Source organism: Nerophis ophidion, linkage group LG10 (genome assembly GCF_033978795.1).
Source record: "Nerophis ophidion isolate RoL-2023_Sa linkage group LG10, RoL_Noph_v1.0, whole genome shotgun sequence".
Taxonomy (NCBI): domain Eukaryota; kingdom Metazoa; phylum Chordata; class Actinopteri; order Syngnathiformes; family Syngnathidae; genus Nerophis; species Nerophis ophidion.
The window spans coordinates 2,254,288-2,277,985 of NC_084620.1; the positions used below are offsets into that span (position 1 = coordinate 2,254,288).

Consider the following 23,698-nt stretch of genomic DNA (forward strand, 5'->3'; position numbering starts at 1 on the left):
TGGCATCTCATTTGTCCAACTTGCATACTCCTTTTTAAACACTTTGTTATGAGAGTAGCATATGTGTGTGGCCCTTTAATGTCTGGCAGCAGGTGAGTGTGCGGGTGGGCAAGCAAGTGAGAAAGCGGTCGCTGAGGGCGGGGGAGAAATACATTGGCATCAAACTCCGTAGCTTGCTAGCTTGTGCACGCTAGCTTTCTGAGACTCTTATTTTGTTAGCACAGGCAGGATGAAACAGGTCTTTTATGGTGAAGACAGGAAGTGTGCAGTCGCTCTTTAGAGTTTTGACAGTAGGTACGGAGTCTCTAGAAATAAAATGTGTTTCTCTGCGTCCGCCCTGTTAGTGATTTTTTTCTTATTTTTTAATGCCTGGCTTGAGATCGACTGACACACCCTCCAAGATCGACCAGTCGATCGCGATCGACGTAATGCCCACCCCTGGGTTATAGGATAGGATAGGTCTTTATTGTCATTGCACAAGTACAACGAAACTTTGTTTTCAGCACAAACCTGTTCAAGTTTAGACAAACAAACAGTGCACAGGGTTACAGAACAAGAACGCTGATGGGTCGCCATAAGGCGCCCCGTAAAAGGTGGGAAAAAAGTAAACGGTGGGGAAGGATGAGTAAAAAAATACAATTCAGACCGGGATCCTAAGGGGGCCCAGTCCGGAGTGGGAAAAAACCTCCATAGCAAAGCACATATACATATTACAACATACATCTCGAGATATCTAGCAACAGAGTGAAGGGGGTTCGGGGTCATGATGGTAGGCCGGAGCTCTCAGGCGCTGATTATCCATTCATCACCCCTATGGGATTTGGATTGGGGGGATGGGGTGTGTATGTGTGGCGTATATTTTTGTGGATGTGTGTGTGTGTAAGCCCGTAGTGTGTCTCTGTTCCGCGGCCTTGATGTATTGTGCAGTCGCTAGTCCAAAGTCAACAACAACAGGGGTGTGTTCAAAGAGAGACAAGAAAGGAGTTTGTTGTGTCTTCACCGCACCGTCTTCGGGAGAATCTCGAAGCCAGGGAAACAGTCCAAGTTAGAATGTTTTGTATGCGGGTGAAAATAAAATTGGCTTTTCACTCTAAATTGTCTTTGACTGGTCCTCAAAACTGCGGGGTAGACACAGTTACTGATACCAACTGGACCGCAAAAAAACAGACTCTAGGATATTGACCTGATATGATATCACCAAGTAGTTTTATTTTGTAGATCTTTATGTTAGAGCCTTTTGGATCAAGTGAAATTAGTCAGAGAACAATAGTCAGTATGAAACTTACCACAACTGGCTTCGAAGTTTGGGGCATTGTTCACAAATATGTCTAATTTATTCGTATATACGATGTATCTTTTGCTTAAATAAAGCATTTTAAAGTCTAAACATGACTAATTGAATTAAAAATAGCAACAGTAGTATTAGCCAGTAGATGACACTAAACCAATCAGTGCGCTGTTCATTATTGGAGTGGGGCGTGGCTCGGTTGGTGGAGAGGCCATGCAAGCAACTTGAAGGTTCCAGGTTTGATTCCCGCTTCCGCCATCCTAGTAACTGCCGTTGTGTCCTTGGGCAAAACTCTTTACCCACTTGCTCCCAGTACTTTCCTCACTGGTTTAAATGTAGCTTAAATACGTAAATAATGGGTTTCACTATGTAAAGCGCTCTGCTCCGAGTCTCTAAATAAAAGTGCTATATAAATATAATTCACCTCACTTCAATATTGTGGCCACTGATATGATCAGCCTCAGGCAGCATTAATATATTGGTTTAAACAAGTATAAAAGTGATTATGAGGTTATTTCATGTGTAGAGGGCTCTTGTAATTTAAAACATATTTGATTAATGATTTTTGATTCCTACTTTGCAGGACTTATTAGTATACCGTATTTCCTTGAATTGCCGCCGGGGCGCTAATTAATTTAAAACCTCTTCTCACACCGGCGTTTACCAAAGGCATGCGATAAAGGTAAGCATGGGCTAATTATTTTAAAACCTCTTCTCACTCTGGCGCTTACCAAAGGCATGCGGTAAATTTAGGCCTGCGCTTATAAATTTGAGTGTGATGAAAGGATACCATCATGAAAAGCACATTTAATTTAAAAAAAACGTTATTATGGTCTTACCTTTACTTAAAAATGAAGTCCATGCGCAGCTCCTTCTGATCAAAAGTATCGATAACTTGTTTATAGAAGTCTTCCTTATCTTTCTTCGGTTTTAAAAGTCTCTCCGTCTCGATGGAGAGCGTCCTTTATTACCTCCTGCTTCGATTGAAAGTCCAGTTTAGAAAACTGTTTTATTTTAGATATGTAATCCTCCATGTTAAAAGTGCAAGAGAGAGGAAAAAAATAAACACACGCTGCTTGTTGTCACTTCTTCTGCAGCCAAGTAGTCGCAAGAAGGATCACTAGCGCCCTCTACCACCAGGAGGCGGGAGTCATTTAATGACTCATATTTGACACACGCAGCTACGGAATATTAATAAAACATAGCTGCCGCATATTCAATAGCTTGGAGCTTAAATCTTACTGAATAGATCTTAATCTTTTTCCCTTTATGCGTTTTCCAATGATTGAAATCAGCCTCCTCCATTTTGAAAATGATGACAGGGGAAGTGTCACTCGTGACGTGACGAGTTTGACCCGGAGGAAATTCTAGGCATATGCTACTTATTTTGTGAAACGAGTTTGACCCGGCGGAAATTCTAGACATGCGCTAATAAAAATGATATTTTGCGAAACGAGTTTGACCTTGCGTTAATCCTGAGCAAGGTAATGCTAAGCATGCGCTAATTATTGTGCAAAACGAGTTTGACCCGGCAGTAATTCTAGGCAGGCGCATACTGTATATCCGGCGGCAATTCAAGGAAATACAGTAAATTAATGAGAGATTACCGTATTGACAAATGTGCTGTTTTAGACTGCTATAGGGGACACTTAATGTGTAAGTCTAACTTGTGTGCTATTGTGTGCTTAGCTGTTGTGTAGCTGCTTGTTCCTAGTAGTCTTTGGCCAACCATGTTGACTTTTTGTGAATTACTTGACTATAATACACAAAAAGACCAACCTTGTGTGCATAATGGAGGATATTTAGATGTTGACACGCTGCGGAACTGCTTGTGTGGTACAATATTTAGATAATTTGTGGGGATAATTAAATTGATTTTAATGTAAATGCATTTCGATATGATAAATAATACGGCTTATTTGATGTTATATTAATGCTTCAATGAATTTGTTGAGGGAAATTAACAACGCAAACATTTCTCAGCAGGTTAATTTTTTTTGACACCGTTGTCAAATGCAAGCAAGACTGATTATTAAACACATGTTCAGGAAACACTGATGTGACAGCGCTTTCATTTTAGCCTCGTCCTAAACCAGGGGTCACCAACTTGGTGCCCGCGGGCACCAGGTCGACCGTAAAAACCAGATGAGTAGCCCGCTGGCCTGTTCTAAAAATAGCTCAAATAGCAGCACTTACCAGTGAGCTGCCTTTATTTTTTAAATTTTATTTTTTTACTCGCAAGCTGGTCTCGCTTTGCTCGACATATTTAATCCTAAGAGAGACAAAAAACTCAAATAGAATTTGAAAATCCAAGAAAATACTTGGTCTTCACTTGTTTAAATACATTCATGTATTTTTTTACTTTGCTTCTTATAACTTTCAGAAAGACAATTTGAGAGAAAAAAACAACCTTAAAAATGAATTTAGGATTTTTAAACACAAAGACCTTTTTACCTTTTAAATTCCTTCCTCTTCTTTCCTGACAATTTAAATCAATGTTCAAGTAAATTCATTTTTTTTATTGTAAAGAATAATAAATAAATCTTGATTTAATTTTTCATTTTAGCTTCTTTTTTTTCCGACAAAGAATATTTGTGAAATATTTCTTCAAACTTATTGTGATTGAAATTCAAAATAATTATTCATGCAAATCTAAAAAATCTGTAGGATTAAATTTTAATCTTATTCAAAGTCTTTTGAATTTCTTTTTTTTTTTAAATGTCTGTAAAATCTAGAAGAAATAATGATTTGTCTTTGTTAAAAATATAGCTTGGTCCAATTTGTTATATATTCTAACAAAGTGCAGATTGGATTTTAACCTATTTCAAACATGTCATCAAAATTCTAAAATTAATCTTAATCAGGAAAAATTACTAATGATGTTCCATAAATTCCTTTTTTAATTTTTTCAAAAAGATTCGAATTAGCTAGATGTCCCCAACCTGTATCGGTTGGGGACATCTCTACGCTGCTGATCCGCTTGAGATGGTTTCCTGTGGACGGGACTCTCGCGGCTGTCTTGGAGCCACTATGGATTGAACTTTCACAGTATCATGTTAGACCCGCTCGACATCCATTGCTTTCGGTCCCCTAGAGGGGGGGGGGGGTTGCCCACATCTGAGGTCCTCTCCAAGGTTTCTCATAGTCAGCATTGTCACTGGCGTCCCACTGGATGTGAATTCTCCCTGCCCACTGGGTGTGAGTTTTCCTTGCCCTTTTGTGGGTTCTTCCGAGGATGTTGTAGTCGTAATGATTTGTGCAGTCCTTTGAGACATTTGTGATTTGGGGCTATATAAATAAACATTGATTGATTGATTTTTTTCGGTTGAATTTTGAATTTTAAAGAGTCGAAATTGAAGATAAACTATGTTTCAAAATTTAATTTTCATTTTTTTTCGTGTTTTGTCCTTTTTTAAACCATTCAATTAAGTGTTTTTTTTTTCATCATTTATTCTTTTCCGTAAAAGGAAAAAAAATGTACGACGGAATGACAGACGGAAATAATTTTTTTTTTTTTATATATATATAGATTTATTTATTAAAGGTAAATTGAGCAAATTGGCTATTTCCGGCAATTTATTCAAGTGTGTATCAAACTGGTAGCCCTTCACATGAATCAGTACCCAAGAAGTAGCTCTTGCTTTCAAAAAGGTTGCTGACCCCTGTTCTAAACGCTCTTTGTTCTCCTCGGCAGGTTCAGCGTGAGCAGGAGGCGTCGCCAACCAGGAGCAGATGCCATGGACGTGTTTAACTTCACTTACTGGAACGCCTCGGAAGGCAATGACACCGACGCGGCGGAGGAGGGCGAGAGCGCCTACAAGACGGTGGAGGTGGTGTTCATCGTGCTGGTGGCCGGCTCCCTCAGTCTGGTCACCGTCATTGGAAACATCCTGGTCATGCTCTCCATCAAAGTCAACAGGAACTTGCAGACCGTCAACAACTATTTCCTCTTCAGCCTGGCGTGCGCTGACCTCATTATCGGACTGTGCTCCATGAACTTGTACACTGTCTACATCGTCATGGGGTACTGGCCTCTGGGCCCGGTGGTTTGCGACCTGTGGCTGGCGCTGGACTATGTAGTCAGCAACGCCTCTGTCATGAATCTTCTTATCATAAGCTTTGACAGATACTTCTGCGTCACCAAGCCCCTCAGCTACCCTGTCAAAAGAACCACCAAGATGGCAGGGATGATGATTGCCGCCGCCTGGGTGTTGTCTTTCATCCTGTGGGCGCCCGCCATCCTCTTCTGGCAGTTTATTGTGGGTGGGCGGACAGTGCCTGAGAAGGAGTGTTACATTCAGTTCTTTTCCAACGCCGCTGTCACTTTCGGCACAGCCATTGCCGCATTTTACTTGCCCGTCATCATCATGATTCAGCTCTACTGGCAGATCTCCAGGGCGAGCAAAAGCCGGGTGAAGAAGGATAACCGAAAGCCGTCAGGAGGCAACGCCGAGCCTCTGTCGCCAGCCCAGCGGAGGAACAACAAACCCAACAATAACAACATACCTGCCGAGAGCGTGGGGTGTTCCCAGAGCCAGAACGTGGACGATGGCGCAAGCCAACATGACGAAAGGATGCAGAACGGCAAAGCACCTTCTTCGAACACGAACGAGGGCGAAACCGAGGGTGACGATGTGGCGAAGGACGTCTGCGCTCCCGCAGAAGAGAAGGAGAGCTCCAACGACTCCACCTCGGGCAGCGTGGCCGCAACCAACCTGAAAGACGAGGGGGCGGTGCCTTCCGCGGCCAACTCCGGCGCGGACCCCGGCCAGTCTCTTCCCCGCCAGCGGGCCAAGGCAGGCGTCTCCAAGCTGACCTGCATCAAAATTAAAGCAAAATCCCCCAAAGGGGACTGCTACACGCCCTCCAACACCACCGTAGAAATAGTCCCCGCCTCCGACAGGCAGAACCACGTGGCGCGCAAGATCGTCAAGATGACCAAGCAGCCGCCCAACAAAAAGAAGAAAGCGGCGCCGTCGCGGGAGAAGAAGGTGACCCGCACCATCATGGCCATCCTGGTGGCGTTCGTGGCCACCTGGACGCCTTACAACGTGATGGTGCTCATCAACACCTTCTGCTCCAGCTGCATCCCCAACACGGTGTGGACGCTGGGGTACTGGCTATGCTATATCAACAGCACCATCAACCCCGCCTGCTACGCCCTGTGCAACGTCACCTTCAAAAAGACGTTCAAGCACCTCCTGCTCTGCCAGTACAAGAGCAGTCGGTCCGCCAGGTAGAGATGCTGGTATGGAGAGAGTGCCATGTGTGGATGTTTGTGACCATTCTTTCATTCATGTCGGAGCACTTTACACTAATTAGCTGTGTTGTTCACAAAGGGACTTACTCCTTCAAGAGGACGAGTGAACATGTTGTTCACTCCTTCAAGAGGACGAGTGAACATGTTGTTCCTCCTTCAAGAGGACGAGTGAACATGTTGTTCCTCCTTCAAGAGGACGAGTGAACATGTTGTTCCTCCTTCAAGAGGACGAGTGAACATGTTGTTCCTCCTTCAAGAGGACGAGTGAACATGTTGTTCCTCCTTCAAGAGGACGAGTGAACATGTTGTTCCTCCTTCAAGAGGACGAGTGAACATGTTGTTCCTCCTTCGAGAGGACGAGTGAACATGTTGTTCCTCCTTCAAGAGGACGAGTGAACATGTTGTTCCTCCTTCGAGAGGACGAGTGAACATGTTGTTCACTCCTTCGAGAGGACGAGTGAACATGTTGTTCCTCCTTCAAGAGGGCGAGTGAACATGTTGTTCCTCCTTCAAGAGGACGAGTGAACATGTTGTTCCTCCTTCGAGAGGACGAGTGAACATGTTGTTCCTCCTTCAAGAGGACGAGTGAACATGTTGTTCCTCCTTCGAGAGGACGAGTGAACATGTTGTTACTCCTTCGAGAGGACGAGTGAACATGTTGTTCACTCCTTCGAGAGGACGAGTGAACATGTTGTTCCTCCTTCAAGAGGACGAGTGAACATGTTGTTACTCCTTCAAGAGGACGAGTGAACATGTTGTTCCTCCTTCGAGAGGACGAGTGAACATGTTGTTCACTCCTTCGAGAGGACGAGTGAACATGTTGTTCCTCCTTCAAGAGGACGAGTGAACATGTTGTTCCTCCTTCGAGAGGACGAGTGAACATGTTGTTCCTCCTTCAAGAGGACGAGTGAACATGTTGTTCCTCCTTCAAGAGGACGAGTGAACATGTTGTTCCTCCTTCGAGAGGACGAGTGAACATGTTGTTCACTCCTTCGAGAGGACGAGTGAACATGTTGTTCCTCCTTCGAGAGGACGAGTGAACATGTTGTTCCTCCTTCAAGAGGACGAGTGAACATGTTGTTCCTCCTTCGAGAGGACGAGTGAATATGTTGTTCCTCCTTCAAGAGGACGAGTGAACATGTTGTTCCTCCTTCAAGAGGACGAGTGAACATGTTGTTCCTCCTTCAAGAGGACGAGTGAACATGTTGTTCCTCCTTCGAGAGGACGAGTGAACATGTTGTTACTCCTTCAAGAGGACGAGTGAACATGTTGTTCCTCCTTCAAGAGGACGAGTGAACATGTTGTTCCTCCTTCAAGAGGACGAGTGAACATGTTGTTCCTCCTTCGAGAGGACGAGTGAACATGTTGTTCCTCCTTCAAGAGGACGAGTGAACATGTTGTTCCTCCTTCAAGAGGACGAGTGAACATGTTGTTCCTCCTTCGAGAGGACGAGTGAACATGTTGTTACTCCTTCAAGAGGACGAGTGAACATGTTACTCCTTCAAGAGGACGAGTGAACATGTTGTTCCTCCTTCAAGAGGACGAGTGAACATGTTGTTCCTCCTTCGAGAGGACGAGTGAACATGTTGTTCCTCCTTCGAGAGGACGAGTGAACATGTTGTTCCTCCTTCAAGAGGACGAGTGAACATGTTGTTCCTCCTTCGAGAGGACGAGTGAACATGTTGTTCCTCCTTCAAGAGGACGAGTGAACATGTTGTTCCTCCTTCAAGAGGACGAGTGAACATGTTGTTCCTCCTTCGAGAGGACGAGTGAACATGTTGTTCCTCCTTCGAGAGGACGAGTGAACATGTTGTTCCTCCTTCGAGAGGACGAGTGAACATGTTGTTACTCCTTCGAGAGGACGAGTGAACATGTTGTTACTCCTTCAAGAGGACGAGTGAACATGTTGTTCCTCCTTCGAGAGGACGAGTGAACATGTTGTTCACTCCTTCAAGAGGACGAGTGAACATGTTGTTCCTCCTTCAAGAGGACGAGTGAACATGTTGTTCACTCCTTCGAGAGGACGAGTGAACATGTTGTTCACTCCTTCGAGAGGACGAGTGAACATGTTGTTCCTCCTTCAAGAGGACGAGTGAACATGTTGTTACTCCTTCAAGAGGACGAGTGAACATGTTGTTCCTCCTTCAAGAGGACGAGTGAACATGTTGTTACTCCTTCAAGAGGACGAGTGAACATGTTGTTCCTCCTTCAAGAGGACGAGTGAACATGTTGTTCCTCCTTCGAGAGGACGAGTGAACATGTTGTTCACTCCTTCGAGAGGACGAGTGAACATGTTGTTCCTCCTTCAAGAGGACAAGTGAACATGTTGTTCCTCCTTCGAGAGGACGAGTGAACATGTTGTTCACTCCTTCGAGAGGACGAGTGAACATGTTGTTCCTCCTTCAAGAGGACAAGTGAACATGTTGTTCCTCCTTCGAGAGGACGAGTGAACATGTTGTTCCTCCTTCAAGAGGACAAGTGAACATGTTGTTCCTCCTTCGAGAGGACGAGTGAACATGTTGTTCACTCCTTCGAGAGGACGAGTGAACATGTTGTTCCTCCTTCAAGAGGACGAGTGAACATGTTGTTCCTCCTTCAAGAGGACGAGTGAACATGTTGTTCCTCCTTCAAGAGGACGAGTGAACATGTTGTTCCTCCTTCAAGAGGACGAGTGAACATGTTGTTCACTCCGGGGCAATAGGGCTGCCTGAATTTACTAACTTTTTAGCGACTTTTAAGTTCAGTGACAAAACTTGTAGATAGGTGTAAAAACCACACCCCTATTTGTGTTCACACTTCATCGCTGCACATCCCTGACCGGACGTAAAACTGGATCGAATACCTTTTGATTAAATTCCAGTGGCTGCAATGTGCAACCTCGCCACTTGAAGCCACTAAATCTTCTGCACTTGTGAATCTTAAAGGCCTACTGAAAGCCACTACTAGCGACCACGCAGTCTGATAGTTTATATATCAATGATGAAATATTAACATTGCAACACATGCCAATACGGCCTTTTTAGTTTACTAAATTGCAATTTTAAATTTCCCGCGGAGTTTCTTGTCACGGACTGTCAGGAAACATTAGCGCAGCAACATTTGCGGCTAAAAGTCGTCTCTTTTCATCGCGCAATTAAACAGTATTTTGGACATCTGTGTTGCTGAATCTTTTGCAATTTGTTCAATTAATAATGGAGAAGTCCAAGTAGAAAGATGGAGTTGGGAAGCTTTAGCCTTTAGCCACACAAACACACGGTGATTCCTTGTTTAAAATTCCCGGAGGTGAAGCTTTACTATGGATCAGAGCGGTCAAGCGAACATGGATCCCGACCACTTGTCAACAGGCAGGTTTCGGTGAGAAAATTGTGCTAATAAGTCGGCTCTTACCGGAGATCTGTGTAGTTTGCGAAACATTTTCGTCATAGTTCAATCAATGTTTATTTATATAGCCCCAAATCACAAATGTCTCAAAGGACTGCACAAATCATTACGACTACAACATCCTCGGAAGAACCCACAAAAGGGCAAGGAAAACTCACACCCAGTGGGCAGGGAGAATTCACATCCAGTGGGACGCCAGTGACAATGCTGACTCTGAGAAACCTTGGAGAGGACCTCAGATGTGGGCAACCCCCCCCCCTCTAGGGGACCGAAAGCAATGGATGTCGAGCGGGTCTAACATGATACTGTGAAAGTTCAATTCATAGTGGCTCCAAGACAGCAGCGAGAGTCCCGTCCACAGGAAACCATCTCAAGCGGATCAGCAGCGTAGAGATGTCTCCAACCGATACAGGCGAGCGGTCCATCCTGGGTCTCGACTCTGGACAGTCAGTACTTCATCCATGGTCATCGGACCGGACCCCCTCAACGACCTTTTTTTCTGACTAAAACGAGACAATAACTAAATAAAAAATAATTTACGTGGACGAGTTGTATTGACATACTCGTCAACGAATAAAAACAAGACGAAAATGTCTGCCAGAGACAAAATCCAATCGGAACTCATTTCGTTAGGAAGAGGCGGGAGGAGTTGGGAAGAGAACCAATCGGAGCGACGAGGTAAGGAAGTTACGTAAACGTAGTTTGCGTTTGAGAAGACAACATGTCAACGCCGGGGAGGAAGAGGAGAGAGGACATATGGGGAAATGTTATATTTGACGTCAGAGATAACAAGCCGCAGTGTAAGAAATGCAGCGCGAGGATTACGGGGAAAAACACAACAAACTTGAAGCGACATTTACAGTCCAATCACCCGGAAATCCACACCCAGGTAAGCATTTTCCACAACATAAAACTCACTCGACGTTACTCGTGAAATACTAAATTTGAGACATGATTTTCATCAAAATACAACTTTTATCGGTGATTTTTCCGCTGTTTTGCTTTGACTTTCAGAAATTGAAGGGAAAGTTTACATATTACCCTTTAGTCGACTAAATCTACTGTAGTTTTCGTCGACTATAATCTTATGATATTTCGTCAACTAAAACTAGACTAAAACTAAAACAATTTAAATAACTACATTATGACTAAAACTAAATTACATTTTAGTCAAAAGACTATGACTAAAACTAAATCAAAGTTTGCTTTCAAAATTAACACTGGTTTGCGCCGTCCTTGTATCTGCCGTAGACTTCCCTCAGACACTGGCGTCAACACACCCGTGGACACACCCCTCCGACTATCAGGTACTATTTAATCTCACTAAAACACTAGCAGCACAATAGAAGGATAAGGGATTTCCCGGAATTATCCTATTAAATTTGTCTAAAAACATCTGAATCTGTCCCAATGCAATCGCCCTTTTATTTTTTTACTTCATTTGTTTACTTTTTTTTTCTAGTCCTTCGCTATCAATATCATCATCCCCGTATCTTTCATCCTCGCTCAAATTAATAGGGAAATTGTCGTTTTCTCGGTCCGAATAGTTTTTGCTGCTGGAGGCGGTGTCACGCCAAATTTCTTCCCCCCTACAAAAACCTCCCCCCCCCCCCATTTACTTCCGGGGTCATGATTAATACAGATGTTTTGTTAACGCTATATTATAAAAATACAGACGTTTTGTTAACGCTATATTATAAAAATATAACGCTATATTATAAAAATACAGACGTTTTGTTAACGCTATATTATAAAAATATAACGCTATATTATAAAAATACAGACGTTTTGTTAACGCTATATTATAAAAATATAACACAATATTATAAAAATACAGACATTTTGTTAACGCTATATTATAAAAATATAACGCTATATTATAAAAATACAGACGTTTTGTTAACGCTATATTATAAAAATATAACGCTATATTATAAAAATACAGACGTTTTGTTAACGCTATATCATAAAAATATAACGCTATATTATAAAAATACAGACGTTTTGTTAACGCTATATCATAAAAATATAACGCTATATTATGAAAATACATCCATCCATCCATCCATCCATCATCTTCCGCTTATCCGAGGTCGGGTCGCGGGGGCAGCAGCCTAAGCAGGGAAGCCCAGACTTCCCTATCTCCAGCCACTTCGTCTAGCTCTTCCCGGGGGATCCCGAGGCGTTCCCAGGCCAGCCGGGAGACATAGTCTTTCCAACGTGTCCTGGGTCTTCCCCGTGGCCTCCTACCAGCTGGACGTGCCCTAAACACATCCCTAGGGAGGCGTTCGGGTGGCATCCTGACCAGATGCCCGAACCACCTCATCTGGCTCCTCTCGATGTGGAGGAGCAGCGGCTTTACTTTGAGCTCCTCCCGGATGACAGAGCTTCTCACCCTATCTCTAAGGGAGAGACCCGCCACACGGCGGAGGAAACTCATTTCGGCCGCTTGTACCCGTGATCTTATCCTTTCGGTCATGACCCAAAGCTCATGACCATAGGTGAGGATGGGAACGTAGATCGACCTGTAAATTGAGAGCTTTGCCTTCCGGCTCAGCTCCTTCTTCACCACAACGGATCGATACAACGTCCGCATTACTGAAGACGCCGCACCGATCCGATAACGCTATATTATAAAAATACAGACGTTTTGTTAACGCTATATTATAAAAATATAACGCTATATTATAAAAATACAGACGTTTTGTTAACGCTATATTATAAAAATATAACGCTATATTATAAAAATACAGACGTTTTGTTAACGCTATATTATAAAAATATAACGCTATATTATAAAAATACAGACGTTTTGTTAACGCTATATTATAAAAATATAACGCTATATTATAAAAATATAACGCTATATTATAAAAATACAGACGTTTTGTTAACGCTATATTATAAAAATATAATGCTATATTATAAAAATATAACGCTATATTATAAAAATACAGACGTTTTGTTAACGCTATATTATAAAAATATAACGCTATATTATAAAAATACAGACGTTTTGTTAACGCTATATTATAAAAAAAATTAAAAAACAATTTACAAACACAAGCTATGGGATGACGCATTTACTTCCGGGGTCACGTTTCCTCTTATGTCATCCCATAGCTTGTGTTTGTAAATTGTTTTTTAATTTTTTTTTATAATATAGCCTTAACAAAACATCTGTATTTTTATAATATAGCGTTAACAAAACGTCTGTATTAATCATGACCCCGGAAGTAAATGAGGGGGGGAAGGTTTTTATAGGGGGAAGAAATTTGGCGCGACAACTCCCATTATAAACAATGTGAGGACTTGAGGAGCCCTCACCCTTGTGACGTCATCGTCTGCGACTTCCGGTAAAGACGAGGCTTTTTTATCAGCGCCAAAAGTTGCGAACTTTATCGCCGATGTTCTCTACTAAATCCTTTCAGCAAAAATATGGCAATATCACGAAATGATGAAGTATGACACACAGGATGGACCTGCTATCCCCGTTTAAATAAGAAAATTTCATTTCAGTAGGCCTTTAAAGGTGCCCTAATAGTAACATTTTAATTATATTTTAACAGTACTATGTCTCCCGAGAGCCTGTTTTTGATGGAAAAACCTCATGGTACTGCCTCCGCCTGCACCATTTATACACACACACACACACACACAGACACACACATCACTTTGCTTTACATCTTTAAATAAACCCACACTTGGGAGATGAATCATTTTGTTGTTGCAGAAAATAAGCAAACCTAGCACGGTGTTAAAATGTGAATGTAATGTTAGCACCGTAGGAAACATATCTACAGTATGGCCCCATTCCAGGGTTGATATCATGTGAGAGGAAGCAGGTGTAGGGGGGAGGGGGGTAAATCATTTTGTGGTGCAGTCTGCTGAAAATGATGGAACGGGCCACTCTGAATAGCCAGAACCAGTCAAAGTTAGAATTGCCACTGAACACTTTTAAGATATTCAACACTCTACTGCCATCTGGCTGCTAAAGTGCATAGTGCACACCCTCAATTCGTCATGTTCAGTGTGTCAGGTAAACCACGACGAATGGAGCCATATGAATCCCCATTCTACTGTAATATACCTAAGAGTTATGTTCTAAAGAAAACTAAATATACCATCTCTCGCACTTGTGTGCTCCACTTTTGAAATAAATAGTCAGTCTCTAAAGGAGTCCTATTACGTTCTTGACAGTTGGCACCTGTTTTTTAAATTTGGGATCCCAACAAGTGCCATCCATCCATCCATTTTCTACCGCTTATTCCCTTTCGGGGTCGCGGGGGGCGCTGGCGCCTATCTCAGCTACAATCGGGCAGAAGGCGGGGTACACCCTGGACAAGTCGCCACCTCATCGCAGGGCCAACACAGATAGACAGACAACATTCACACTCACATTCACACACTAGGGACCATTTAGTGTTGCCAATCAACCTATCCCCAGGTGCATGTCTTTGGAGGTGGGAGGAGCCTATCCCCAGGTGCATGTCTTTGGAGGTGGGAGGAAGCCGGAGTACCCGGAGGGAACCCACGCATTCACGGGGAGAACATGCAAACTCCACACAGAAAGATCCGAAGCCTGGATTTGAACCCAGGACTGCAGGACCTTCGTATTGTGAGGCAGACGCACTAACCCCTCTGCCACCGTGAAGCCCCCAACAAGTGCCAGAAATGTGAATTAAAACCATTGAGGTTGAGGAGATTTTGCTGTGTTCCAAACAAGCTGTTGCGGCTATCTCCATCCATGGTATAGGGCGCAGGTGGGGAACCTATGGCTCTAGAGCCAGATGTGGCCCTTTTGATGACTGCATCTGGCTCTCGGATAAATCTGAGCTGACTTTGCTGAACACGATAAGTAATGAATAATTCCACTTGTAATCACAGTGTTGAAAATAACGTTCAAAATATAAAACATTCTCATGCATTTTTAATCCATCTATCTGTTTTCTACCGCACCTGTTCGAGAAGTCGCGTTAATGGTAAGAAGTTATTTATTTATTATTGGTTAGTGTGGGGCTTGCCCTCCTGGGGGTTCTCCAGACCACCAAGCACCAACCTGAGAGCCTGTTTCAGGGTTACAATATTGTTTTATTTTTCAATAAGTCTCTCAGTTGCTTTCCAGCAATTGTCTTTTTCTCTTTCGTTCTCGCTCACGCTCGGCTCCAGCTCCAACCCCATCTCTTCTCCTGGCTGCTGCTTATAACAGAGCGACAGGTGATTAGATAACAAGGCCCAGGTAGGCCATCTACGCACCTCTTGCTGATTTCGAGGCTGATCGTGGCAACACCCCGCTTCGCTGCAGGCCCGCAGGCCACGCCCCCCTCCACAGTTAGCTTCCGAATAACAATGTTATTACAAAGAATAAGAGACCTGTTATACTCTAGAAATGTTGGTCTTACTTAAAAATGCACTCGTTTAGTTGTGTTCAGTGTTAAAAAAAAATATTATATGGCTCTTACGGAAATACATTTTGAAATATTTGGCTTCTTGGCTCTCTCAGCCAAAAAGGTTACCGACCTGGTATAAGGTTTTCCAGTAGACGTCTGCGCAAGTCTGACGTTTTTATTCTCCCTAATCATGGTTGTTGTCCAAATAAAATACATCCACAGTGCGATCCGAGGACTATAAATGCTCTGTAATTGGTTGTGTTAACCAACGCAGATCACTCCACAAACTTGCAAGTTGCACAAACTTTTCCTGAGGGACGTCTCCTGAAGGAATCAATAAAGTACTATCTATCTATCTTGCATCCTAGTCTGAAGAAGTGAAAACTGCTTGGCTAACTTTTGTGTTTCGTTATGGCTTCCTTGAGCGGTCGGGGCGAGTAGGTCTTTAAAATGTAAATAAGACCCCCCATAAAAGGGCTTGTTAAGAGACAGCTCGAAAGCAGCTTGAAGATAGTCTGTAAATGTATCGAAGATTTGGACTACCGGTATATTTTATATAGACCACAAGGAAGTGTTTAAATGAACCATATTTTTTGGGTTGTAGGGGCACCGGATTATAAGGTAGACTTCTGATAAGCAGGTCTATTTTCATACAAAATGCGCACCAGAATATAAGGCCCTTGAATGTATTTTTTTTCCACATTTAAACACACACTGGTGTAAGTAACATGTAATGGTGGTTCTTTGATCAAAATGTTACATACTGAAGATTGTTTTACAGACCATCCTCAAGCCGCTTTCTGACCGTTTGGTGGACAGTCTTATTTAAATGGCTCCACCTCGATAACATATTCTCCCCGTCCTCTTTGTGGTACCAGTAGTTTTAGCGCTTCTATGGCGAGTCTACTTACAGAACTGCACGCTACTTTATATTAGAAATGGCAACATCAGACGATATGAGGATAAAGAAAAAGAAGGAGCTTATTGACTTTGTCATGGACTACAATGGCGGACGCACGCACATTTTTGGGTGCGCCCCACTATTTAAGAAAGGACTGGATTAATGTAGCTGTAATGCTCCGACAATCCACTATCGGTGCAGCTTTGTAGCTTACCAAAATCGTACTTAAACATTTTGACGGATTTTTGAGTGCCGTGTGTAATGTTCTATATTATTAATGAAGTATCAAAGTTTTGGTTTTACTTGCTTACCTGTACTTTCTAGCGTCCTTTATTAAACAGGGGGCATCAGCCTGCAGTCTACTGGTCACACTTATCATTACACCATTTACCAAATGCAGATGCTTGGAGGTCGGTATGCCTAAACAGAATTATACGTACATGAGTCTTTTCTTTTTGGGAAAATGAAAGGATGTAAAGTAAGCCTAATAGTGGGAAAAATACAGTGAATTAAAAGACACAATATGACCCCTTTAAATGTTTGAAGTTCAGGGTTTGTTAACTATCTTAAAACAACTATAACTGCCAAATATCAGGCACATTGGGGAAAGTTGAACTATTATTTTCAACCTAGCCTAACCCTATTCATCCATTTTCTTCCGCTTATCCGAGGTCGGGTCGCAGGGGCAGCAGCCTAAGCAGGGAAGCCCAGACTTCCCTCTCCCCACCCACTTTGTCTAGCTCCTCCCGGGGGATCCCGAGGCGTTCCCGGGCCAGCCGGGAGACATAATCTTCCCAACCTGTCCTGGGTCTTCCCCATGGCCTCCTACCGGTTGGACGTGCCCTAAACACCTCCCTAGGGAGGCGTTCAGGTGGCATCCTGACCAGATGCCCGAACCACCTCATCTGGCTCCTCTCCATGTGGAGGAGCAGCGGCTTTACTTTGAGTTCCTCCCGGATGGCAGAGCTTCTCACCCTATCTCTAAGGGAGAGCCCCGCCAAACGGTGGAGGAAACTCATTTCGGCCGCTTGTACCCGTGATCTTATCCTTTCGGTCATGACCCAAAGCTCATGACCACAGGTGAGGATGGGAACGTAGATCGACCGGTAAATTGAGAGCTTTGCCTTCCGGCTCAGCTCCTTCTTCACCACAACGGATCGGTACAACGTCCGCATTACTGAAGACGCCGCACCGATCCGCCTGTCGATCTCACGATCCAATCTTCCCTCACTCGTGAACAAGACTCCTAGGTACTTGAACTCCTCCACTTGGGGCAGGGTCTCCTCCCCAACCCGGAGATGGCACTCCACCCTTTTCCGGGCGAAAACAATGGACTCGGACTTGGAGGTGCTGATTCTCACTACGGTCGATTCACACTCGGCTGCGAACCGATCCATTGAGAGCTGAAGATCCCGGCCAGATGAAGCCATCAGGAACACATCATCTGCAAAAAGCAGAGACCTAATCCCACGGCTACCAAACCGGAAACCCTCAACACCTTGACTGCGCCTAGAAATTCTGTCCATAAAAGTTATGAACAGAATCGGTGACAAAGGACAGCCTTGGCGGAGTCCAACCCTCACTGGAAATGTGTTCGACTTTCTGCCGGCAATGCGGACCAAGCTCTGGCACTGATCATACAGGGAGTGGACCGCCACAATAAGACAGTCCGATACCCCATACTCTCTGAGCACTTCCCACAGGACTTCCCGAGGGACACGGTCGAATGCCTTCTCCAAGTCCACAAAGCACATGTAGACTGGTTGGGCAAACTCCCATGCACCCTCAAGAACCCTGCCCAGAGTATAGAGCTGGTCCACAGTTCCACGACCAGGACGGAAACCACACTGTTCCTCCTGAATGAGGTTCGACTATCCGACGTAGCCTCCTCTCCAGTACACCTCAATAAACCTTACCGGGAAGGCTGAGGAGTGTGATCCCACGATAGTTGGAACACACCCTCCGGTCCCCCTTCTGAAAGAGAGGGACCACCACCCCGGTCTGCCAATCCAGAAGTACCGCCCCCGATGTCCACGCGATGCTGCCTAACCCTAATCAAACGTTAATCTACTTAAGCAAAAAACTAAAAGGTTTGAATTCACCCCATTTGCAGAAATGACCCCAGCCCTTATTCTTCGGGCACATTTCATCCCCCTGTGGAGTCACTGGGACCCCTCGAGATAAATCCTGTTTGAGTGAAACCATGGACCTTTAGGGGAAGCCTATTCAGGCTAAGTCAGTTTTGGGGGAGCCATTGAAATTTCAGGGATACATTCTAATAGTCTACTTTTACCCGGTCTAATCTGGGTTGTACATCAGTAACAAATAAATGGGTACCAACCCCTGTCAGAGCTCATTCGGAAAAGCATCTGGAATAAACCGAGGAGTCAAATTGTCCTTAGTCAGTTAGAGATGTGGGAGCGACTGGTTCTTGGGAGATGTTCTTTTTCCAGTGAATATGCGAACCTAGCATATCGTTCAAGTGTTAGCATGTACGCCAGTGTTGCTAACATTGATGTCCTCTCTCCCACTGCTTAAAATTCAGTTGATAAATGGCTTCTATTACCTAAGTGCAGCGTTACAATGTATATATCAAATGTACGATAGCACGATAGCACTTCCTGGAGACACACACACCTCATTACCCTGAAAGGTACAGACAGAGAAAACGGCATGTTACCAGTAAGACCAGTAGAAATATACAGGTATATTCTGACATGGGGCCTTTAATGTTCAAGTTCAAGATTTTGGGCGTCACTGTGTTATTTTTCTTCTAAATCAGTGGTTCTTAACCTGGGTTCGATCCAACCCTAGGGGTTCGGTGAGTCTGGGGTTCGGCGGAGGTCAAGACACACCCAACTCATTGTGTAAAAAAAAAAAACTTCTCCCTATCGGCGTATTACGGATACCCCCAAACAATTTTCCCTCTGATTTGCAGGTGTGTAATTTGTTGTGAGTTCATGCACTGTGTTTGTATTGTTCTTTGAACAGGGTGATTTTCATGCACGGTTCATTTTGTGCACCGGTAAAAAAAAACATACCTTTGTCTTGAATATGTAAAAAAAAAAAAAATATATATATATATATATATATATATATTTTTTTTTTTCACTAAAGAAGGTTTCGGCGGAAACTGGTGGGGTTCGGTACCTCCAACAAGGTTAGGAACCACTGTTCTAAATGCTATGACGTTTTCAGGAGCTCGTACACGGAAGGAAGGTGTTTGTTCTGTTGACAGAATCTCAATGTTTGCTAACGCGGGCTAATAACATATTCATGTGTGCTGTCAAAGAAGTTATAGTTGGAGCTCAGAGCTGATTAGCGTGTTTGTATGAGTGTGCGGTGGATGAATAGGACGGGTGTGAGCGTACGTGCAAACCGTGCATGCTGATGCGTGTTTGCGCACTCCGAATTTGGGGTGAACTTTTTGGGTCGCGGCTTAATGAACTGCTGACCTTTTTGAACAAAAAGGGCTACTAGCATACTCGCTAGTTGATGTATTTAAAACCTCTTGAGCGCGACACCCCTGTGTGCCCCGATGGACACCAGTGTACCCCAGTAGCAGGTCCACCAGGCTTTGGCTGTATTAGCTATATGGTTTGATCTTTATACCTAAGATAAACATCTACCTAATGTAATCATTAGGGGTGTGGGAATCGATTCTCATTTTAAAAAAATCTATTTTATTTTTTTTTATCAATCCAACAAACCAATACACAGCAATACCATAACAATGCAATCCAATTCCAAAACAGAACCTGACCCAGCAACACTGCAATAAACAGAGCAATTTAGGAGACACAAACACCACACAGAACAAACCAAAAGTAGTGAAACCAAAATGAATATTATCAACAACAGTATCAATATTAGTTATAATTTCAGCATAGCAGTGATTAAAAATCCCACATTGACATTATCATTAGACATTTATAGAACTAAAAAAAGGAAGAATAGTGTCACAGTGGCTTGTATCGTATCTTGTAAGCTTGACAACACACTGTGTCCAATGTTTTCACAAAGATAAAATAAGTCATATTTTTGGTTCATTTAATGGTCAAAACAAATTTACATTATTGCAATCAGTTGATAAAACATTCATCCATCCATCCATTTTCTGCCGCTTATTCCCGTTCGGGGTCGCGGGGGGCGCTGGCGCCTATCTCAGCTACAATCGGGCGGAAGGCGGTGTACACCCTGGACAAGTCGCCACCTCATCGCAGGGCCAACACAGATAGACAGACAACATTCACACTCACATTCACACACTAGGGCCAATTTTAGTGTTGTAAAACATTGTCTTTTACAATTATAAAAGCTTTTTTTTTTTTTAAATACTACTCTGCTTGCATGTCAGCAGACTGGGGTAAATCCTGCTGAAATCTATGTAATGAATGAATACAGAATCGTTTTGAATGGGAAAAATATTGTTTTTGAATCGAGAATCAAATCGAATCTTGACCCCAACAATCGATATTGAATCGAATCGTGAGACACCCAGAGATTCGCAGCCCTAGTAATCAACGTCCGCTACAAGCTCAGCAAAACCCATTTTAGCGACATTAAAACCACATCTGGGTCAGTATAGCCCCTGTTGGTAGAGCGGCAGAAACTTGACGGTTCCAGGTTCGATCCCCGCCCCACTTTACCCACCTGCTCCCAGTGCCACCCACACTGGTTAGAATGTAACTTAGATATTGGGTTTCACTATGTAAAGCGCTTTGAGTCACTAGAGAAAAAGCGCTATATAAATATAATTCACTTCACTTCACTTCACAGAATCGTTTTGAATGGGAAAAATATCGTTTTTGATTCGAGAATCGAAACGAATCGTGACCCCAACAATCGATATTGAATCGAATCGTGAGACACCCAGAGATTCGCAGCCCTAGTAATCAACGTCCGCTACAAGCTCAGCAAAACCCATTTTAGCGACATTAAAACCACATCTGGGTCAGTATAGCCCCTGTTGGTAGAGCGCCAGAAACTTGACGATTCCAGGTTCGATCCCCGCCCCACTTTACCCACCTGCTCCCAGTGCCACCCACACTGGTTAGAATGTAACTTAGATATTGGGTTTCACTATGTAAAGCGCTTTGAGTCACTAGAGAAAAGCGCTATATAAATATGATTCACTTCACTTCACAGAATCGTTTTGAATGGGAAAAATATCGGTTTTGAATCGAGAATCGAATCGAATCGTGACCCCAACAATCGATATTGAATCGAATCGTGAGACACCCAGAGATTCGCAGCCCTAGTAATCAACGTCCGCTACAAGCTCAGCAAAACCCATTTTAGCGACATTAAAACCACATCTGGGTCAGTATAGCCCCTGTTGGTAGAGCGCCAGAAACTTGACGATTCCAGGTTCGATCCCCGCCCCACTTTACCCACCTGCTCCCAGTGCCACCCACACTGGTTAGAATGTAACTTAGATATTGGGTTTCACTATGTAAAGCGCTTTGAGTCACTAGAGAAAAGCGCTATGTAAATATAATTCACTTCACTTCACTTCCCAGAATCGTTTTGAATGGGAAAAATATCATTTTTGAATCGAGAATCGAATCGAATCGTGACCCCAACAATCGATATTGAATCGAATCGTGAGACACCCAGAGATTCGCAGCCCTAGTAATCAACGTCCGCTACAAGCTCAGCAAAACCCATTTTAGCGACATTAAAACCACATCTGGGTCAGTATAGCCCCTGTTGGCAGAGCGCCAGAAACTTGACGGTTCCAGGTTCGATCCCCGCCCCACTTTACCCACCTGCTCCCAGTGCCACCCACACTGGTTAGAATGTAACTTAGATATTGGGTTTCACTATGTAAAGCGCTTTGAGTCACTAGAGAAAAAGCGCTATATAAATATAATTCACTTCACTTCACTTCACAGAATCGTTTTGAATGGGAAAAATATCGTTTTTGAATCGAGGAATCGAATCGAATCGTGACCCCAACAATCGATATTGAATCGCATCGTGAGACACCCAGAGATTCGCAGCCCTAGTAATCAACGTCCGCTACAAGCTCAGCAAAACCCATTTTAGCGACATTAAAACCACATCTGGGTCAGTATAGCCCCTGTTGGTAGAGCGGCAGAAACTTGACGGTTCCAGGTTCGATCCCCGCCCCACTTTACCCACCTGCTCCCAGTGCCACCCACACTGGTTAGAATGTAACTTAGATATTGGGTTTCACTATGTAAAGCGCTTTGAGTCACTAGAGAAAAAGCGCTATATAAATATAATTCACTTCACTTCACTTCACAGAATCGTTTTGAATGGGAAAAATATAGTTTTTGAATCGAGGAATCGAATCGAATCGTGACCCCAACAATCGATATTGAATCGAATCGTGAGACACCCAGAGATTCGCAGCCCTAGTAATCAACGTCCGCTACAAGCTCAGTAAAATCCATTTTAGCGACATTAAAACCACATCTGGGTCAGTATAGCCCCTGTTGGCAGAGCGCCAGAAACTTGACGGTTCCAGGTTCGATCCCCGCCCCACTTTACCCACCTGCTCCCAGTGCCACCCACACTGGTTAGAATGTAACTTAGATATTGGGTTTCACTATGTAAAGCGCTTTGAGTCACTAGAGGAGAAAAAGCGCTATATAAATATAATTCACTTCACTTCAAAGACTCAAGAGTTCAATCTAAATTATTTAGATTTTTTTCGTATCCCCGAAAAACGTGGTGTCGGGCTTAAGAGGTTAAATGTAATCCATCACTTTGCGTGCATATCGTCATAAGTCTTATCGTGTCCATCATTGTGTTGTTTCCTTAAGCCAGAGGTGTCTCATTTTGTACAGCAGGGTCAAATTAACCCAAAAAAAAATATGCTAAAATGGGAAAAAAAAACAGCAAAAAGGCACATTGTTATACAAATAACTGTAATCGGGTGTGTCCAAACGTTTTGTCCCTGAGGACTGCATACTGAAAAATGAGAGACTGATACATTTTGTAAATTAAATACGCTGAAAACAAATTCAATGCACGTCGATATATGCTAAGCTATCTGGGAAAAATATTATATTTAGCGTTTTTGTTGTAGGTAACAAGGAAACTGGTTATTAAAAGTAATTAATAATGTATTAGGGCCAATAAAAACTACCAGCGGGCCAAAAATGGCCCACCGGGCCGTACTTTCCAAATCTACATATTGAACTACAGTCGTCCCTCACCACATATTTTTGTTTGCTTTGTAAGCATATTCCACATTTTATTGCGCTAACTTAAGCAACAAAAAAAAGAATGCTAATTGAATTTAAAATGTCAATACTACAATAGTATTGGCCTCTAGATTAGACCAGAAGCCTCGGAAACCATTACCATTTGTGTTAAACAGGAGTGAGGTTGGCTATGTGGTTTTTACTTCATGTCTACAGGGTCTCGGGTTGTAAAGTGCTATATACTAGATTAATAATTCATCATTTTTATGTTCCGGAAATTCATTTAACACCGTAAGTTAG

General features: G+C 43.2%; 1 protein-coding gene and 1 long non-coding RNA gene across 2 annotated transcripts in view; one reads left to right on the forward strand and one right to left on the reverse strand.

Moving 5' to 3' along the window:
• chrm2a (cholinergic receptor, muscarinic 2a) overlaps positions 1 to 6,623 on the forward strand; it is a 110,611-nt gene extending 103,988 nt beyond the window's left edge. The window contains exon 3 of the mRNA XM_061912005.1: positions 4,983 to 6,623. Within this exon, the coding sequence (XP_061767989.1) occupies positions 5,026 to 6,528 (1,503 nt within the window). The 5' untranslated portion in view covers positions 4,983 to 5,025 and the 3' untranslated portion in view covers positions 6,529 to 6,623. The remainder of the gene's footprint in view (positions 1 to 4,982) is intronic.
• The window catches only part of LOC133559989 (uncharacterized), a 40,568-nt gene that overhangs the window by 12,092 nt on the left and 4,778 nt on the right, over positions 1 to 23,698 (reverse strand). The window lies entirely within an intron of this gene.